Source organism: Centroberyx gerrardi, chromosome 13 (assembly GCF_048128805.1).
Source record: "Centroberyx gerrardi isolate f3 chromosome 13, fCenGer3.hap1.cur.20231027, whole genome shotgun sequence".
NCBI classification, from domain to species: domain Eukaryota; kingdom Metazoa; phylum Chordata; class Actinopteri; order Beryciformes; family Berycidae; genus Centroberyx; species Centroberyx gerrardi.
Window position 1 is genome coordinate 21,090,905 of NC_136009.1, and position 20,251 is coordinate 21,111,155.

Here is a 20,251-nt window from a genome sequence, read left to right on the forward strand (position 1 = left end):
TATAAGCAGTGGTTGCCATAGAAACAAGTCACAATTCAGATGTCCCTGCTGGCTTGTAATGCCCTATAAAATAGCCTTTTTTGTATTCAGCAATTTATGTATCTGTTTATTAAGCCTGATAGAAGAATGACACTATTCTGCAACAGTGATTTAATTTAGCTAAATCATATTTAACACAATCAGATTCTCCACCATGCTGATGTGATGCTATTTCACAACACAATAAAGTGAAATCTCATTGCTCAATTAAAATAACCTCCACCAATTGGCTGGACCGTGTGCATCGCCACTCCTCCTAGTCAGAGCTTGCAAAATTCTGCTCATTGCCCTCCTCTCATTGAAAAAAAATGGCACACTTGCGATGTTGCATTGTCTGTTTTGTCAGCCAACTGACATTAAATTCAAATATAGTTGGTCACTATGCAGGTCCAGAAAAGTGTGAAAAGTTAAAAGCACAAAATATTAAGAAAAGAAGACGACGTTAACGACTAAAGAGGGTGCAATCTCAATTTATCTGAAGTCACTGACATTGATTGTTTTTGTAGGGATGTGAGTGCTGGGGGCCTTTGCCCTAGTCGTGGTTTAAGGCAATGCCCCTGGTCCATGCTGCTGCTGTTATGAATAAAAATGACTGACATCAAAGCACAGTATAGAGAACAAGTTTTGCAGGGGTACACAAATTCTTGTTAGTACATTCAGCTTTGTTTTTTTCTTTATTTTGTACCTTTTTTTATTTTCTATTCATTATTATGTCCTTTAGGTCGGTTCTTGCTGAGCTCATCCCAGTCCCAAAACCGCAGCAGTCTAGCTCAGGTAGTCTCAGAATGGATCCAACTGAAGGACACCTCCTGTCTCACCTTCTGGTACCATATGGATAGCAGGTCAGAAAAAAACAAAATCATCACCCTTCCCACACTACTGAGTCTGTGAAAATACGGAGGATGCACTTTTGAGCAAGTTTCTCCTGCTTAGTTTCCCCCTTTGACTTCCTCAGGAAGTGTGCTCAAATGTCATTTACTGTAGAAGTGAACCACTAGTTTGTGCTAGCAATCCTGAGGCATAGTTCACTTTTTACACTTTCCAATTCATTTGAGATGTGTTCAGAAGACCTGTTTTGCAAAGCATTTTGAAAAAATATTGTTTGAACCATAAGTTTGATCCCCCTAACTACAACATAAAAATGAGATCTGAGTAGGATATAATATAAATTGCTTAACATTTATTTTTGACAGGAAAATTTAGCCCAAATGAAACAAGGTGAGGACTATTTAAACAAATTAGTTTTTATGTAATTTGAAATTCACAACTTAACATACATTTGCATAATTTCCCTTTTGATAGCACTGACAGCAGTTTGATAGTGCTTTGCATAGACCAGTGACAAAAATGACCAAATAAATGCATTTTTGCAGCTCAAGATTTTGTAGCAAAACAAAAACGCAACAAAAAAGTCAAGGGGGCAAATTCTTTTTGTGGAAGCTGTTTTCACATGTTTCACAGAAACATCACAGTTGTCTATTGTTTTCCAGTGACTCGGGGACGTTGCAGGTGTACACACGTTCAGGGCCATCAGAGGAGGACCTGATATTCCACAGTAGCAGTGGCGGATCCAGCTGGACCCAGTTCTCTCATTCTGTCGTGGGGGACAAACCTTTCCAGGTGTGGAGAAACAGGCTGTGGAACAATTTACATTACAATAATAGGATTAAGTACCTAAATTGATACTTGATTCCTCAGTGTTGCATGCTGGTACTAATGGCATTAAAAAAAATGATTTGTATCAATGATATTCACTGATATCCTCAACCACATCATGCTCAGGTGCTGATCGAAGCAGAGTCCACAGACAGTGGATTTATTGCCATCGATGACATCAGTGTCACTCCAGGCCTTTGTCCAGGTACTGCGATATTGTTTTGTTCTTCATTTCTATATTCCATTAGTGTAAATTGTGTAATGAAAAACAATAAAAAATGAATTGCCCAATGTGTTGTTGCTCTCCGTCTTTCAATACCTTTTCCCCCACAGTGAATGAAACGAGTGGGGGATTTGTGGGCTGCTCATTCGAGAATGACACATGTAGCTGGGAGGACATCAGTGTTGGCCTGTTCCAGTGGCAGAGAGGCAGAAACGCTACTGACACTGAGAATACTGGACCCTCTGTGGACCACACACTGGGCACTGAGCTAGGTAATGAAACGCCCTGCCCTTTCTTTTTTTGTTTTTTTTCCCTTTTACCTGGTATCACTTTATTTCGATAGCCCACACAATGTATCAGTAGATATTCAACAGTGTATCAGCTGACTGATTCTCAACAAGAACAAGACTTTCAGTTGACTATCAACATATGTTCAGCAAAGTTACACAGTACTTATTTTGAATTCCAATGCAATAAAATTTAATCTATGTAGGATACAAGTCTAGATCCCACAGGTGTAATAACTAAATAATCAAGGAATCTATAAAGATATCTTTATAGATTCCACACCTATAACCTGCCATATAACAGAGAAAGAGGGAAGCAACAAGAGGCAAGGCAATTATTTCATCATTTACTCAACCGAATAAAATGTCAATAATAATGAGAGGTTTGTTACAGAGGTAAAAGGGGCTTTGATATGGAAGCATGATTCCTCTGGTGTTTCCCCTTTTACAGTATGTAGCTGTGCTTGGGTGTAGCCAAGTCTCCACATCCAACCTTGTTTTGTCCCAGTTGTGGTTCTTGTGCAGGTTTGCACTGCTGAAATTATTTTTCTTTGGATATTTCATACTTCATCATCATAAAACTGCTTATTCTAAACATTAGGTCTACACTTCAGGGATTTCTCCAACAGTGGTGGCGTTCCTGCTGTGGTGGCCTAGCACTGCTGAATAAATACAGAGGAAACACTAGATTCCTGTTTGGGGTTCTACCTGGGTTCTTATCTGACTCCTCCAGGTTGGTACATGGCAGTGGAGGCCGACCGAGGAGACCAGATAAGCTTTGCTGCCCTGCAGAGTCCCGGCATGAAGCAGGCCAGCGCTACCTGCACACTGCACTTCTACTACCACATGTATGGAGAAGGTGTGTGTGTGCATCCATACATAATCACATGCCCGTGTGTGTGTGTGTGTGTGTGTGTGTGTGTGTGTGTGTGTGGGTACCTCTCTTCATATGAGAGTCCATATGTGTGTGTGTGTGTCTACAAATATATGTGCAGTACGTTGTCCTGCATGTGATCTTCAGCTGTACACACTGTCACAGGCATAGGGGAGCTGAAGGTGCTGCTGAAGGAGGGATCCAGGTCCACTCCACTGTGGTGGCTGTCGGGAAACCGTGGAGACTCGTGGCGTCACGGTGAGGTAACGGTTGGTCGTACCCCTCAGGACTTCACCATCCTGTTTGCAGCCACCAGGACCTTCAGCCAGCTGGGAGACATTGCCATTGACGACATAGACTTCTCCAACTGCACCCTGCCTGGTAGGCTCAGACACATTTAGTATGACCACCTCACTAACTCAGCACTTATTTCTTCTTACTTATCCTTTTGAAATGGATAATACAGGTACCACCACTACTACTACAACTACAACTACTACTACTACTACTACTACTACTACTACTACTACTACTACTATTAATAATGCTGTGCTATAATAACAGTGTATACTGAAAAACTGTGAATGAATCAGTTGCAGCCAAAGGAAAGTAAGGCTGCAAATGTATGATACCTAACAGTGTAAGTGGATTTTTAATTTAATGAAATGTTATTGTGAATATCACCTTTTCTAACCTTTACTTATCCAGGGAAGGGTTTTGCTAAGCATACATGCTCTTTTTTCAGCATTGGGCTGATTTATGTACATACATGTTATTTTTGGTCTTTTCATCCTTTCCAGAGCCCCAGCCCTTGTGTCCAGTGGATATGTTCACCTGCAACAACGGTGTGTGTGTGCAGCACACCCAAGTGTGTGACTTCAGTGACGACTGTGGGGATTGGTCTGATGAGACCAACTGTGGTAAGTTACAACAACAGTCAATATGTTAGAAATACTGAATGTAGTGGTATTCATATAGAGTCAAATTAATATACACACACACTGCCCATACAGGTACTTTATGACTTTACAGACTTGCTATTTTACAGCCAGAAATATAAAAGCAGACGTGACATTGTTAGGAATCTAAAAGCAGTGTGTGTCTATAGAGAAGATATTTAAATTTATGGTATATTCACAGGTTGGTGTTCTTCTGTACCTGTTTGAAACCTGTGATCACCTTCTCACTCTTACCTACTACAATGTAGAGCGACAGGGTGTGGTGGAGCGCTGTAGCTTTGAGCAGGGCCTGTGCTCCTGGGCTGGGAGTGAGGTGGACACTCCTGGGGCTGAGTGGACACTCCGCGAGGGGCAGGCAGCCTGGCCCACCCACGGGCCTCCCAGGGATCACACCCAAAACACAGCTGCAGGTATGGGACTCTCTGAGGTAACCAGCGATATGATAATGGTTAAGAGTCCTGCCGATGCATGACTTTACTCAAATCATAAATGAATAGTATTCTGAATATACAGTATATTTTTCTTGAGGAAGGAGGGGGTTGTTTACATATATTGATGGGTTTTGTCTTTATGGTGACCACTGATGGGATTTCAAAATTAATTAATCGTTCTATTTACCATCACATTATGATATACTCTAAATGTCCATATTATTTTTTACTGTTATCATCCAGGTCACTATGTTATCCCTGGGACTCACCTGACTGAAAAGGGCCAGACATCAGAGATCCTCTCCAATACTTTACTGCCCAGCTCTAACTGCACTGTGAGTATAGATGCACATGGGCCTTCCAGGTATTTGGGGATGATACAGCTAACTGACTTGTGTTGTCACTTGTGTTGTCTCTCATTCCTGTTAGCATTATAAGTTAGTCATTCTCTCCATTTTATAGTCTGTTGACAGGAGAGACAGCTAAATATGTAAAAGTCAACATGGCTGACATCATGACAGGCTGATAACAGTACATATAGATGCAGATGTTAATAAATACCTAATAGATAACAGATGTAGTTCACCGCCAATCTTTAGATGTGTGGCTCAGATGGGAATTTGTGAACAGGGATGAGTATCTGTTGCTCCCTGTGTATCTATTGCTGTACTTATCAGACACAGCACAAATAGAAACTTGATGCTTGAATGCTTCTGAGGAGGTTTGGCAGTACCACACCGATCATACGACAGTAATACCTTCCCTCATGAGTCTCTGTCTGTAGCTTTTGTTGTTTATCTTATACTCATTTCAGTTCTACAAAGGTACACTACCAGTCGAAAGTTTGGACACACCACATGTTTCTTTATTTTTACTGTTTTCCACATTTTAGAATAATAGTAAAGACATCAAAACTACGAAATAACATAAATGGAATTATGCAGTGACCAAAAAAGTGTTAAACAAATCAAAACTATCTTATATTTTTGATTCTTTAAAGTAGCCGCCCTTTGCCTTGATGGAAAGGCAAAGGGAAATTCATACACAGGCATCAACTTCACTATTTATATTTGTTTAAGAAACAAATTTCAAGCTTTTAAGCATAAGCCTTTAGATCAAAATGGCTTTAAGATAATGAAAAACATAGTACATTCACTGATAGTTTATTTTATTAGTGTTGCGAGTCAGACGACCTTGCGAGTTGATCACAGTTCACAAGACCGTTTGGTTCACAAACCAAGTACATAAAAAGAAGTTGGTAATTCTTGTTTCCGAAGCAAACCGTCGCCTTGTTTTGTGTGGTCACTTGAATGCAGCTATGCTTGTTGAATCCATGCAGGTGAGATTCTTCCACTACAGTCTGGATGATGACGCAGCCAGACTGACTGTCCAGTCCAGGACGCTGCGGTCTGGTAGTGAGGACGCAGTGCTGTGGCTCAGGGAAAAATCACAGAGCTACAGCTGGCAGAGAGCAGAGGTCACCTTCTCCTCCTCAGCCAACAGTAAGGTCAGTGAGGATAACACAGACAGCTGGTTAATTAATGGAAGACAACTGTTGTCACCATGGACTCATATCTAGAGCCTCATTTATAAAAATGTTCTCGGATCATTAATTCTGCCATATGACATAAAAGATCAAATTCATATCTATGGCATTCATATCTTGATGATCGAAAATAGTTGTACAACTGGACAAAATCAGTGGAATCTACTGATTTTGGTATCAAAATCACAAACTTGGGATTTAATGAAGAACAGGATCGGTGTGTGAGAACCTGCTTTAAATGAGGCCCTCAGATCCCATGACGATATCCGTACACATGAATGCGGTATCAGATCCAATTTTCCCATTGTTTATGTTTGATATCTCTCAAATCTTAAAACCAGGTGCATTTCATAACAAGGACGTGGTGCAAAGTTTCCCTCCCTCACAAATATCTTGTTTAGGTCATTGCTGTTAATAACAATGTGTTCCAGGTGAACTTGGATAGCACAATAATAACAAGAACTACCTTCTTTGTTTATGGTGTGCTTACATAATAACAGGGAGAATAGCAGGTTGCAATAAGGTCAGAAAGGCTGAGTTTCTCTAGTATATTTGTCTCCGCAGATTGTCTTCTGCTACGAGCGAGGAGATGGTCAGAGAGGATTGGCTGCTCTAGACGACATCTCCTTCTCCAAGGAGTGTGTACTGGACCCCAACAACAGCCAACTGCCTGCCGCACCGCCCACCTCTGCCCCGCCCACTTCCTCTACCACGCCCACTTTCTCTACCGCACCCACTTCTCCAGCCACGCCCTCTCCCTCAACTGCACCAACCAATCCCTGTCAGGTGAGTTAGTTGACATTAATACAGGACAGTGGTGAAATAAGCAAAGCCATGGCTGCAGAGGCAATTCTGTGATGAATAAAGCATACATAATCAAATTTGTGAATTTGTTTGTTTTTTAATATGATTTTATTTATTTATTTATTTTTGTGTCTTGCAGGATAATGAGTTTTTCTGTTGGCGGTCAGAGGGCAAAGTGTGTGTTCTGGGCAGCGCACAGTGTGACTATCATCTGGACTGCCCCCTAGGGGAGGACGAGGACGACTGTGGTGAGAACTGCCTGTCACATCAGTAACATGAGGGAGAGAGTGGCAGTTTGACAGGTTTATTCAATCTGCAGGTTGGGAGCCAAGGAACTCAAAATCTGGATGATTACACAGAGTTTTATAGTGTTGGATATTCATGATTATGTCAACAAGTGATTATTTTGTCAAGGCCACTTGGTCAGTGTTTTCTATGAGATTTGTGCATTTGCACATTCTAAGCTCAGAGTTCTGTGAGAAACACACAAGATGTTACTTTAGAGTTTAATCTTATAATGACAAAGCAGATTCTGTATTTTTAGGCACTTAAGGTATAAATATGGATGAATATTAAGTGAGCATATAGGAATGTTGCTTAGTATAGGTACTTTTCCATTTCTTTCTCCTCAACAGCAGTCTATGATGTCTTGCAATGACTGTTAAATCTATATACTTAAGATGATTAATGTAAAGTAATGTAGGCTGGTAAAACTAGCTCTCTCTTTATTTAGGGGAGAAAGTGATACGTTGAGCCTGTGGGTTAGAAGAGCCAGTCCTTGTATCTAATGTAGGCAACCGTACACAAAATGAGTCATGTGATCACAGATTGAGGAAGAATAAATCAGTCATGGAGGACAGCACATGGAGAAAGTGCTGAACCAGGTCAAAAACTGTTATTTTTGCTATTTATTGTGTTATTAGTTTATGACTGTATAAAGTACAATATGAGGTCATGAACTCAGCATGACTGTGGGCCCGATTAGTTGTGTGAAGCAGTTTTGTCAAAATGGTAGTTGTGGGGTAAAATATATCATAAGCCCCAAGGCAAGTTGAGCAAATGACTCAACTTAACCCAATCTGAATACATTTAAATCTACTAAAATTGTTTTAAAACGTGTATACGCTCAAGTGGTATTTCCTAATATTAGAGTAGGAATAATTATGCCATGAGACTACACATGCAAAACAAGATAGAAGATAGACAGAATAAAGATAGAATCACACACGTGCGCGTGCACACAGACACACACACACACACACATTAAAATGTGTTGAAAAGCGATGTTGTACCAAGTTGTGTATTGTTACAATGTTGAAATTAAGGGAAATCATCATCTATAGTCAACACACACACACACACACACACACCACAAATATTGTGTTGATGGTCGTGCTGAGCCAAGTCTTATATTGTTATCCTTTTGAAAATAAGATAAATTATTACCATGAAGTAAAAAAAAAAAAAAAGTTGAAGTAAAAGCAAAAAGAATGTGATTCTCAGAGGAGACAGGAAGTAGAGACAGATTATCTGCTCCTGCATGTTGGTTCTAGTGGCTCTAGTGAAAGGAGTGAAAAGGACAACAAAAGGTTTTAAGTTGTGTAAACTTACACTTTGTTGAAATAAAACAACTTATATTATTTCATAAAATAGTCAGAGTACATTTTGTTCTGCAGTAAGGTATGGAGGATGGCACATTTTGCCTCTGTAGGGCTCAACTTGCCCCAGACTCAACTTTCCCCTACCCTTGGGCAAGTTGTGCCAAAAGAATAGACCATTCTTCAAAAAAATTAGTTACAGAATTTTTTTTGATTGCCATGGATGATCAACAACCTTAAGTATACATAGCAATTCTTATTTGAAATACTTACACATTTATTTCGCTGTTCGAAATTTAAAGAGTGGATGCTGTTTCCCCATTGTCCCCTAACCATGCTATGAATGAACCAATACTCACTTCCTATCTTTTCCCCAACAATGTCAGGTTGCTCATGCCCTGTACGTGCCTTTCAGGTCCGTGCACATTTGAGAGTGGCCAGTGTCAGTGGATTGACATGAGTGATGGGCAGAGCAGATGGCAGAGACAGAGAGCCAATAACGACACTGAGCCTCCCACCGACCACACTACAGACACAGGTGACCTTTCTGGCCTAGACATGGACCTCAAGTGATCATAACTACACTCCACAGCTGAAGCAGCAAGTTTAAGAGTCAACTTTGCTGATTGAGGATGTTTTGCCCCCTTTCCCAGGCCACTACATGAGAGTGAATTTCAGTCAAGAGCCGACACAGAGCGAGGCCCGACTCCAGAGCCCCCCCCTCCCACCCTCATCCCCCTACTGCCAGATTCTGTAAGTGACAGCCATGACACCGATGGCCAGTTTGCTCTTCTTACAAGCGAGCCTCATTATTATTATCATGTCCGTTGTCCATAAAATGTTTGTTTTGATACTGAGAGTTGAATTGGTAGTGTATGAATTGCTCAATGCCCCCTCACCCCTCCTTCTCTCTTCCTCCCATGCAACTCCCTTACTAATCCAACGCTCTCCCCTGCTTCCTTCCCTCTTTCCTGAGCCCAGGTTTCACTTCCACATCAGTGCGGGGAGTGCTGGGTCACTCAGAGTGCTTATGCAGCAAGCTGAGGGGAGTGAAGCAACCCTGTGGTCACGCAGTCATAACACTGTCTCCCCATGGACCCCAGAGTATCTGCCTCTCGGCCAGCACCAACAGCCTTATAAGGTGTGTGTTCATGTATCCATTGAATAGTCCCATTTTAATCCAGTGGAAAGAATACAACAGATGCAAGTATGCATGAATGTAAACATATGTATTTAATGGAGTGAACGGAACTGAATGATCTTTCATTTATTGCAGGGCTGAGCAATCATGTGTCATGGAGACCAAAGGCTGTGCAGGTTTTTGTTCCAACCAAACACTGCAGCAGGTGATTTCACTGATTTCACAATTTCCTCCTCTCTGGTTGAAGCTGTGCTAATCAGTGAAATCAGCTGGTGTAGTCTTTGGTTGGAATGAAAGCCTGCAGACTCTTGGCCCTCCATGGCACATGGTTGCCTATCCCTTACATACGTAGTACACTGACAATCTGCCATCCTGATCAATACAGTCAAGAGGTTGTCTTTGTGTTTGGGGACACTAATCCAGTTTAAAGCCTAGGTACTCAATTCCGGTCCTTGAGGTCTAAGCAGAAAGTTGTTCCCAAATTGTCTTGGAGAGAAAGATCTTCTCATGAAAGTCAGCACAGAGACGCTTCCTTACAGTTTGACACGGGCTGTGTGCTTCACATCGAGCGTGTAATCAATTAAGACACACAGCTGTTCATTTCCCTGGCTCTGCACTGTAGACTACAGCGCTGCTGTAGAATGTGCCGTTCTCGCAATGAATCTTGGGGCTTTCAATTCATTCTCACTGGTCAAGTCACCATTCGTGCTTTTGTTTTGGTGCTTTGGCGGTTAGATATTACATAAAACACGTCATGGAGAACACAAGAACGCGCAAGAACACATATTGAGGAAGAGCCCTACTAGTGTCCTGCAGGTTTTTGTACCTTCTTGATAGTTAATGAGTTGGGGCTCATTAACAATCAGGGAGGGTCTGAGTGACTGGAACTGAGTACCTAGGCTTTAAAAGCATTAATGTGATTGTTTATATTCTTAGGTGTTGTTCAGTAGCGTGGATGGAGCTAGTCAGGGGGGCGCTACAGATGGAGATCACGTTGTTGCTGTGGATGACATCTCTTTCCTAAACTGTGAAAATTCCTTCCAACCACCAGGTAAATAAGCTTTCATTAATAATGTGTGTGTTTATCTAGAAGTAGTTGGACAGAAAGAGAGTGCAGCACATGCATAACTTTAAACATAGCGGGAGGCCACAGTGTTGCACTGCATTGTATACTGTGCTGAAACCAACAAGAGAGAGAATTTGGGAGCAAGGTTGGCTAATATGAAATTCTTTGTCTTTCCTCAGCTCTGTCTGCCTATGGCTGCAACTTTGAAGATGGTCTGTGTGTCTGGGTGCAGGGGGCTGAGGATGAGCTGGACTGGCAGAGGAGGTCTGGTCCCACTGAGACCCCCAACACTGGGCCTGCAGGAGACCACACTACCAGCACTGGTCAGTACTACGCTAGACTACCATAAAGGGATGTTGAACTTTGGTAGTACTTTGGGTTGTGTAGCTTCCTGGCCAAGATATAACCCCAAAGTTCTCTGTTATCTGTTGATAACAGACAACTTTAGGACTAGGGCTCCATGAAAGGCGATTGGAGAATTTAGTTTTTTTCTCTCTCCATTCACTGCCACTGTATGGCGAAACAGGTCTGAAAATCACACTTCTAGCACATAAACAAACACAAACAAAACAGATTCTGACAATATATAAAAAAAAACTAGTCATTCTGCATCTCTACTGGCGCCTCGGAGCAACAGATAACAGAGAATCACCGGTTTTGTGGTTATAAGCAATCTCACGGGACATTATGTGGATAAGTAAATGATAGTATTGCATAGTTATGTGTGTGTGTGAATGACATTAGTCAGGACAGAAAGATCACCACTTCCTGTTTTGAGAAAGGAATTCCACCATTGTATTTGGCACTTTAAATGGCCAATGAGACAAAATGGAGGTCATCTGAATTATTACAGAAGTCAGCCAGCTTTTGATGCTAAAATACTAAGTTTCATTTTCTCTAGTTACATTATCAATTTTGTATGTGGCTTCACAGGGCAATACTTGTACATCGAGAGTTCCCCTCCAAGTACAAAGGGGAGTGTGGCCCAGCTGAAGTCTTCACTGCTGCCACCCGCTGGTGAAGACGGATACTGCCTCACATTTTGGTACCACATGTTTGGAGCCACAGTGGGCTCTTTGAAGATGGTTCTGCAAACAGCTGACCCCTTGAAGAAAACACTGGTAAAACATGCAAGATATTAAAAGTTTTAAGTTTTATAAGTTTACATTTCAATCAAAGTGCAGGGTTGTTTGAGGGTAAGAGACGGCTACATTTTTATTGTTGATCGTGTCTGCATGATGGATGATGCACACATTACTTCCCTTAACTACTAGAAAAACGACTTTGAGGTTGATTGAGAAACACATGAGACCGTTTCCAATGAGTTTTCAGTGTGTTTATTATACATTTCACTCAATTGTGCAATGCTGGTTGCAAAATAGCATTAATGTATGGTATATGAAGGAGTGACTGTGCCTCGGTCGGTTTCATGGTATTGCAAAAATCTCCCCACATCCTCATTGTGAAGAGTGAATCAGTGTCCTTTCTTTCCTGTAGGTGTGGCAACAGTCAGGAAATCAAGGGGATGAGTGGCGTGTGGTGCAGAGTCACGTGACCTTGCAGAAAGTCCACCAAGTGATTTTGGAGGCGACAGTGGGAGGAGAGGCAGGGGACATCGCCATTGATGACATCTCCCTCATCAATGGGCCGTGTCCTGCCGCAGGTACTAAGGCTGGTGTTGGGACAAAATCCCACTAGAAATGATTGTAATGCATTTAACATGATTATTAGATTATGACTAGAGTCTAAAGACCGTGTTCAGGGCACCAGGCACTTTGCATAGAAGGCATTGAGTGTATGTGTATATATTGCATGTGTGTGTGCATGTGTACATTTCAACACTACATTCAATTTAGTAAGTTGTTATTCTGTGTTGACTACTTTTTAAGTGACTATGGAGAGAAATTCCTTGTTAAATTACTGTAGTTGTTTCTAGCCTCATCCCAAACCTGCAGTTCATATTGATCCAGTTAATTATTCAGGATTTACAGTATGTAAACATTATGAATGGGTTAGAATAGTTCAGATGGAAAAAAGGGGTTAGAGAAACTTAAATTTTCAAGAAGTACTGTCTCCCCCCTGAATCACATCCTCTCTCCCATATCTTCCTCTACTTGCTCAAATATACTCTTATGCTGAGGTTAAAAAAATCCCCCCTACCTCCCTCCCTAGCTCTTATTTCTCTTATTTATTTTTGTACCAGTTCTCTTCTACATGATCAATCTAGGGTCACAGGAATATTTTATTACGTCCATTTTCAGGGCACTATGGCTCTGTCTCTTGCACTCCTTGCTAGTAGTTGCTGGTCCTGGTAGTAATGTTGGTCCTGGTTGTACAAGTTGATTCTACTATTGCATTCATTGCAAAGTTGTTCTGAATAAGATTATTAGCTGAATGCCTAAAATGCAAATGTAAAAATAATTTTAAAAAAAAGAATATAAAAAGGCAGAGGAGAAAAAAGATAATACTTTGTAGAGCAGGCTCATAGAAATGGATTGTACAGCAGAGCCTGCATATTAACATATAGACAGAGATGCACTTAACTAACTAAGCAGGTAATGGTGGCAACATACAGTAAACAGGAATACAAATTAGTAGTATTGGTGTCCATCACATAAGGGAGATGAAAGGCAGGGTTTATGTGTGCATGGCCCCCAGATTTTTTTTTTCTTGGCGTGGTGAAAAGGCCTCAGAAACGGCAGATAGACCCAGTGAGACACTCACTCTCATATCGGGTGGCTGCTCTTATGTGCCGAATGGTGGGGAAACACAGTAGGGAATCACTGGTGTGTGTATATATATATATATATATATATATATATATATATATATATATATATATATATAAAAACCTTTGTTCCAAAATTTGATATCCACCATTTGAAAAAAAAAAAGTGATGCCTAGTCTTACAAACTGATGGATAGAAGAAACTAAAACAAACTTAAAGCATAGTAGTTAACCTCAAAGAACTGTACCACACTTACACACTCAATTCCCTATATTTTAGAGATATTGAATGATAAGCTTTGGTTAATTATATTTTTTTTGATATTTGTTTCATGCAATCCAAAATGTTATCCTGTAGATCTGTGTGACTTCGAGGAGGGCAGCTGTAATTGGCAGCAGCAGACCAACGATGACTCTGACTGGGTCAGACAGTCGGGGTCCACCCCCAACCCCGGGACTGGGCCAGACAGCGACCACACCACCAACACTCCCGCTGGACATTACTACTACTCGCCCTCCTCTGCCACTGACCTGGCCGGCCAGACGGCCAAAATGGCTTCACCGCTGTACCCTGCAGGTGAGGGAGTTGCTTGTTTTCCACTGTTCTTTTACAGACATCAGTCTTAATTTCCTTTTGAGATGTACACACTAAGATCAGCCCTGTGCTGTAGATTGGTTCCATCCTGGTTCTACCTTTTTGTTTTCTACAATAATGAGGATAATTGGAAATAGAATATATGTATTTCAGCCCCACTGCATGATTTATCCGTTGACACATTATCCCTGTCTCTTCAAGAAAACACAAATATCTGCACATCTAAGTAGTCTGACTTTACAGGTGTAAAGGGAGAATAATAAAGTTCATTCAGTGGATTCAGTAGTTGCTCGCCCCAGAGTGTTTTAGCAATGGAATCAAAACACATCAGCCCATTAGTTTGATATAGTGTTCCCTCCTGTGGCTGTTCAGACAAAGGAGCATGTGTGCAGCTGTGGTACCACATGTATGGCGAAGGCATGGGGACCCTGAATGTGTACCAGCAGAGTGAGGAGGGGAAGCAAGCTCTGCTGTTCTCCCAGAGAGGAGACCAGGGCCGGCTGTGGAGGTTTTCCCAGGCTGCACTGGTGCCGCGGGTGCAGCCGTACAGGGTGAGTCACTGGGTCCAGCCTCAAATGGTTTGATGCTTATCCACTCCGGTATCTTTAGGTTACAGTGGTAGTGTAATGTTTTGGGGAAAAAAAGAGACTGTGCTGTAAGTTAAAATATCATGTGTATTCTTTCCATATCATATAAGCTAAATTCATCTTAGAAATCCTCTAAACAACATTTTACATGGTTTAAACTCATGATAGTTAGGACAAAAAAAATAAAATAATGTTTTTACAGCATGATATTCGAACAAAACATAAAAGGATTTGACAGTTTGCCAACAAAAACAAGAAAAAACCCATAAGATTAATGAATCCTTAATTTACTTTGTTTTTCTGATCATGCAAATCAGATTTTAGTTATTTTTGGCATTTCTGCCTCATCAAAATTCAATTTAAATGAATGGGATTATAATGAACCCATGTGTTTTTGTTGACTGAAACTCAACTAATAAACCTTTCAGTCAATAAAATGAGACTAAAATTGAATCTAAAACTGCTTCCACATTTAACACTGATTTTACACTCAGTATTTTTATATAAGTGGTGACAGCCATATCACCCTGTGTGTGTGTGTGTGTGTGTGTGTGTGTGTGTGTGTGTGTGTGTGTGTGTGTGTGTGTGTGTGTGTGTGTGTGTGTGTGTTTCAGATTGTGGTGGAAGGTGTGAAGCTTGGCTCTACCCAGCAGGGGGACATGGCCTTTGATGACGTGCGGCTGATCGACGCCCGCTGCTCTCCTCCTGGATACTGTGACTTTGAGAGGAGCCTGTGCAGCTGGAGCAACCTGGGCGGAGGAGTGGACCAGGGGGACTGGCTGAGGGGCAGAGGAGCCTCTCCAAACCCCAACACCGGGCCCAGTGTTGACCACACCACCAACTCAGTACAGGGTTGGTATATAGAGTGTATATAACATTGTGGTTGTAGGTTGAAGTTTGCTTGATCATAAATCTACGTATGATAGGGAAAACTTGCATCACAGCTGCCTTTTCTTAAAGCTACACTAGGCAAGACTTTTATGTAAAACTCTAAAATTACACCCATCTTATCAGCCTAAAACATGTGGTGCTGCAATAGAGAAGAGCATCCCAATTCCCAACAGCCTTAATTGAAACTCTGCAGATGCCCTTTTTGCCCAAATTCAATTCTGGTGTGACCATTCACTGACAAATGGAAAGTGACAAATGGAAAAGTGACAAATGGAAAAGTGACAAATGGAAACTTAAGAGTGAAATACAAACCTTCTCATTAACAGCAAGCATGCACTCTGTCCAGAGAAAGCTTGACTCACCAACGTTACATCTTTTCCCCCTCTTGTCCTTTCGGTATCATTTGGTATAAAGCGCCACAGATCGGCCGGGTTGGTAAACATGAGCATGCTGTGTGCAGTTTACTGACATCATAATTTCTGGTTATTGAAATTCAAATCTTTCAAACACTTATGTCTTGCTGCCATTTGGAGTGTGCAAAGTTGCCTAGTGTAGCTTTAATACAATACAATATACCAGCTGTGAAATAACATCAGGTTATAGTAGCTACATAAAGTATTTTTTTTTTTTGGGCCATATTTCTCCCAGGTTACTACCTGTATGTGGACAGCTCAGTGGGCCAGTGGGGAGACTTGTCGTTCCTGATCAGTGATGTACTCCAGCCTGCCACTGGAGGGCACTGTCTTAAATTCTGGTTCCACATGTATGGCAATCACATTGGGACTCTCAAAGTCTACATAAATGACAGGTAACACTTTAACGCCTGATGAGTAGCAATACTACACTAGAGCTGTACTTTGAAAACATGTGCCAAACATTCATTTACTAAGCTGTCTGTTAAACAATACTGAAGGCTGCATTCACAAAAAATCTATGTCCTGTCCCCTAGGAAAATACACACCGGTGGAGACGAGGAAGGGATCCTGCAGTGGACTGAGACGGGGAACCAGGGAGACAAGTGGCAGGAGGCCAGTGTGTCTGTAGAACATCAACAACCATTCTGGGTAAGCAGCTAGTTCCCCCTGCTGTCATCCAACACTCTTAAAGATGAAGCAGATTGTTTTGAGAGGAAAAATTCAGGTTTTTGAAAATCCCGTAGTGTTGTCCCCTAGCTTTTTCTGAGGACATTCAAAGTTTTCACACCTGAAACTGGAGCCAGTGTCCTGTTAGTATTTGTTAATACTAACTGTAATACTAATACTACTATAATAGCAGTGCAAGTCAATAAGTTATGCAACTATTACCCTCAAAATTGCATGTGGTGGTGAAGAGGTTGGTGCCAGTTTCTCAGAATCAAACATGAAAACCTTTAATGTTCCAAGAAGCAGCTTGACTTTTTATAATATAATATATATATATAATAGGACAGACTTCAAAACAAAACCTTCCTTTTTAAGGTACAGTATACACTGACATGGAAACAAATGAGGCAATGAACTGCTAACTATACCCTAAGAACAAATGTCAGAACAAATATTTTTTTTTATTCATACCTTTACTCTCTGCTCATTTTCCTGCTGGTAGCGTTCAATTTGAGTAACTTTTCTTTCTTGCACAGTTTGTGTTTGTGTATCAGAGGGGGGTGAATACTGGTGGGGACGTTGCTCTAGATGACATCACCACCCTCCCCGGCCCCTGCTACTCAGAGCCGCCCACCAAACCCCCTGCTACTCACGGTAAACTGAAACTCCCAGCTACTTCTACTGAACACCAAGCCCTTTTCTACAGTCTACTATACTTTACTGTCATTTATTGTACAGAAAACTAGAGAACTGGAAGCAAAATTGCTCTGCAGCATATAATTTCTCTGTTCTTTCTGGATTGATTATCCTGAAACGTTTTTAAAAAAAAAAAATTAGAGAATTATTTGATCCAGATCTGGATGACCAGCTCTAATTTATTCTGTTCTTAACTATACCTTTTATCACATAAGTCCAGTGCAGAGTTTGATGGTTTGAACAGCATTTTTTACTATGACTTTTGACTATTAAGCCCTGTTAATATTTTGTAACTATTGTGTAAATGTACAAAATAATAGCCGTTCTTTCTATGAAATGGACTGCCTGAAGAAGAGCACTGAGCTCGAAACGCGTTGCATATTCTGCACCAGTATATGCATGTTTATAGTCTATGTACTGTATGTTCACCTGCTCATTATGCGCTGCTGTTCATTATGTGCTTTTGAAGCTTTAATAAATATTTTGATGTTGCACAAGTAAGGTGCTTCCAATCCCTTTATTTTGATTATGAAATAAGACTGACCAGGTGAGTCCAGATAAAGGCTATGATGCTTTATTACTCTCACTAGCTGTATTAGATCTGCCTCAGTAATGATAAAGTTAATGAGGGATTTTTAAGGCTTGACATGGAATTGTGACATGGCATGCGTAAAGGGATGTGATCAATATTAGGAAGGTATTGATCTCATATTCTGTGTTTTTCTGTGTCTGCAGATTCCCTGTCCATCGGGCTCGCGGTCGGTCTGACGCTGTTGGCTGGGGTTGTCATCTCAGTTGTGCTCTTCATGCTGAACAGAAAGCGCTGTACAATGTATGTAGTGCTGATAATAAATAAATGAATGAATATAATATATTAATAATACTAGTGCAATACTTTATTGGTCCTCATAGTTGATGGTGGTGGTGAGGATGAGGGTGATTAGAGGAATTATAACTTATATTATGTGCAAAATAATACTGAAGAAAGCAACATACTGTATGTTTTATTTATTTACCATTTCTGCCTTTATTTCTCAGGATCCGGCCGAAAATCATGAAGAATGAAGACCAGAACTCAGTGTTTGACCTCTATGACTGCAGAATACATGTAAGTGAGCAAAATGCAATAACAAAGCATCCTTTCCTTTCCTGGCTCTGTAGAGCTCAGATGGTAAAAGCATTTGTTTCCTTCCAGGGTACACAGCATGGAAGTGAATCTGACTTTTCATTCTTCAACAATTTGTACAATCCATCCGGATGCACAACTGAAACCACAGAGGCTACATCTCATGCTTAGTCCAGACGTCCCTGCACAAGAAAAACACTACGGATTTAACCCAGTGATAATTAAAACAAATAAGAATAACAGCTTAAAATAGATTTTAAGTTAACATTTCTGTATGTATGTCTTCTGACACATTTATTTGTTTACCCATGTCATTTGTAATGAGCATAAAACAAATGGACCATGACCAGTTTGTGAATAATTGCTTTCATTTCCATAAAAATGAATTGTTTTTAAATGTTGATGTGATTATGTTAATGTGGTGTTTTGCTGAGGAAATAGATCAAAGGATAGATTTCCATGACAGTTGTACATTGTGGTTTTCTGACTGTTTGTCCATTGATTACATTATCATCAGAGACAAATTACTGGAAATTGGGCATTTGTAAATCCTGGCCCGCAGATTTATGAACCGCTTGCCTCAGGATTAGCAAACCTTGTATCTCCTTTTAAACCACAACTGAAAGCTCATTTTTATAAAATGGCATTTAACTAATAAGTTGTCATTGCTTTATTTATGTTATTATAGTATGTCTTTTTTGTCATTTTTGTGCCTTAATTTTGCTGAGGAGGCCTCTGTTGAGCCAGCAGTACCAGTTTCCAGTTGGATTTGATTTCATGGTGTACTTAGCAGTTGCTGAACATTTGAATGCACTTTCAAGCCTGTAGCTTATAGTGTTATTATTTTATGTGCATGCCTTCATGTGTATGAGCATGCCTAAACAAAACCAGCAGTGCAAGTTTTGCTTTTATTCTGGTTTGTTAATATGCTCGTTCATGCAGTGTATACTTACAGAATTAATGTCAGAAAGAATTGAATTTGTTACAAGTATTGACGATTCAGCAAAACAAATAGTATATTATATTATAGTGTATCTATATAAAGTATATGGGGTGACGCATGATGGGATAGAAAACTGAAGTACAAACATCTGGTATGTCTCTTATTTGTTAGTTACATTTTCCAGGCTTTGATCCATTTCAATAGAGTATAACAGGGGAAATAAGTCAAAATGTAAATTCTCACTTATTTTCACATCCGAATGCTGGCAGGTGTGTATACAGTCATAAACTCATACGCCCCAGGGCTGTTGCAGATTTCAGTAGCAGTTGTTGAGTCTAGTCACATCATGCTTGTTTTAATGGAGGTGGAGCTCCCACAAATGTAAATATGTGTATCTAATGAAACTTTAATGATCCCTAAGGGGTGTTTGGGTTAGAAATCTGTCTAACCCAAACCCAAAAGAGGGAAGAAGATTGTCCCTTCAGAAACAAGTAAACATGTCGTCCCCTATGAATGATGCAGGCACCCCTTGGGCCAATCAGTAACAAGATGCATCATCCCTCCAAGTTCCATCGAAATCAGACCAGTGGTGTAGCAGTTATGGCCTTTCAAAGTTTGACATTTTTACCTTTAATTATAGCGCCCCCATCAGGCCATTCAGTGTAATTTGTTAAATGCCAGAACATGGTGCCAAAATGTTTCATCCCTCCAAGTTTTGACAAAATCAGACCAGTGGTGATTGAGATTCAAAAAGAGGTTTCTGGGAAAAACTCTCATGGTTACAGATTATGAGTTTTATGAGCATTCTTTCTCATGTTTTCTTCTTATATGTAGAAATAATTAATGGCATGTAACTTGGCTATAAATAGACACTTGGTGCTAGCTAATGGGGTATGTGTTTACTCTGTGGCACTGCTGTGTTTCCAGTAGCCGCTAAACATAATTCCTGGTCCGTGCTGGGACTTAAGAATGACCAGGA

At 40.6% G+C, this 20,251-nt stretch overlaps 2 protein-coding genes and 1 long non-coding RNA gene across 3 annotated transcripts; all 3 read left to right on the forward strand.

Annotated features, from left to right (window-relative positions):
* The first annotated feature begins 1,559 nt into the window (after positions 1-1,559).
* On the forward strand, positions 1,560-2,127 carry LOC144542103 (uncharacterized). Its single transcript, XR_013507094.1, has 3 exons — positions 1,560-1,659; positions 1,822-1,900; positions 2,029-2,127. It is a non-coding gene; the product is annotated as an uncharacterized LOC144542103 (long non-coding RNA).
* Positions 2,122-4,028, forward strand: LOC144542158 (apical endosomal glycoprotein-like). The gene is made up of 4 exons (XM_078287880.1): positions 2,122-2,190; positions 2,939-3,064; positions 3,227-3,460; positions 3,880-4,028. Exons 2-4 carry the CDS (start codon positions 2,947-2,949, stop codon positions 4,026-4,028), a joined length of 501 nt encoding a protein of 166 aa, XP_078144006.1. The 5' UTR covers positions 2,122-2,190; positions 2,939-2,946.
* A 10,335-nt stretch (positions 4,029-14,363) lies between these two features.
* LOC144542179 (MAM and LDL-receptor class A domain-containing protein 1-like) lies at positions 14,364-18,948 on the forward strand. Its single transcript, XM_078287938.1, has 8 exons — positions 14,364-14,498; positions 15,149-15,386; positions 16,074-16,233; positions 16,375-16,489; positions 17,044-17,161; positions 17,939-18,035; positions 18,242-18,311; positions 18,399-18,948. Exons 1-8 carry the CDS (start codon positions 14,367-14,369, stop codon positions 18,498-18,500), a joined length of 1,032 nt encoding a protein of 343 aa, XP_078144064.1. The 5' UTR covers positions 14,364-14,366; the 3' UTR covers positions 18,501-18,948.
* Positions 18,949-20,251: the final 1,303 nt, after the last annotated feature.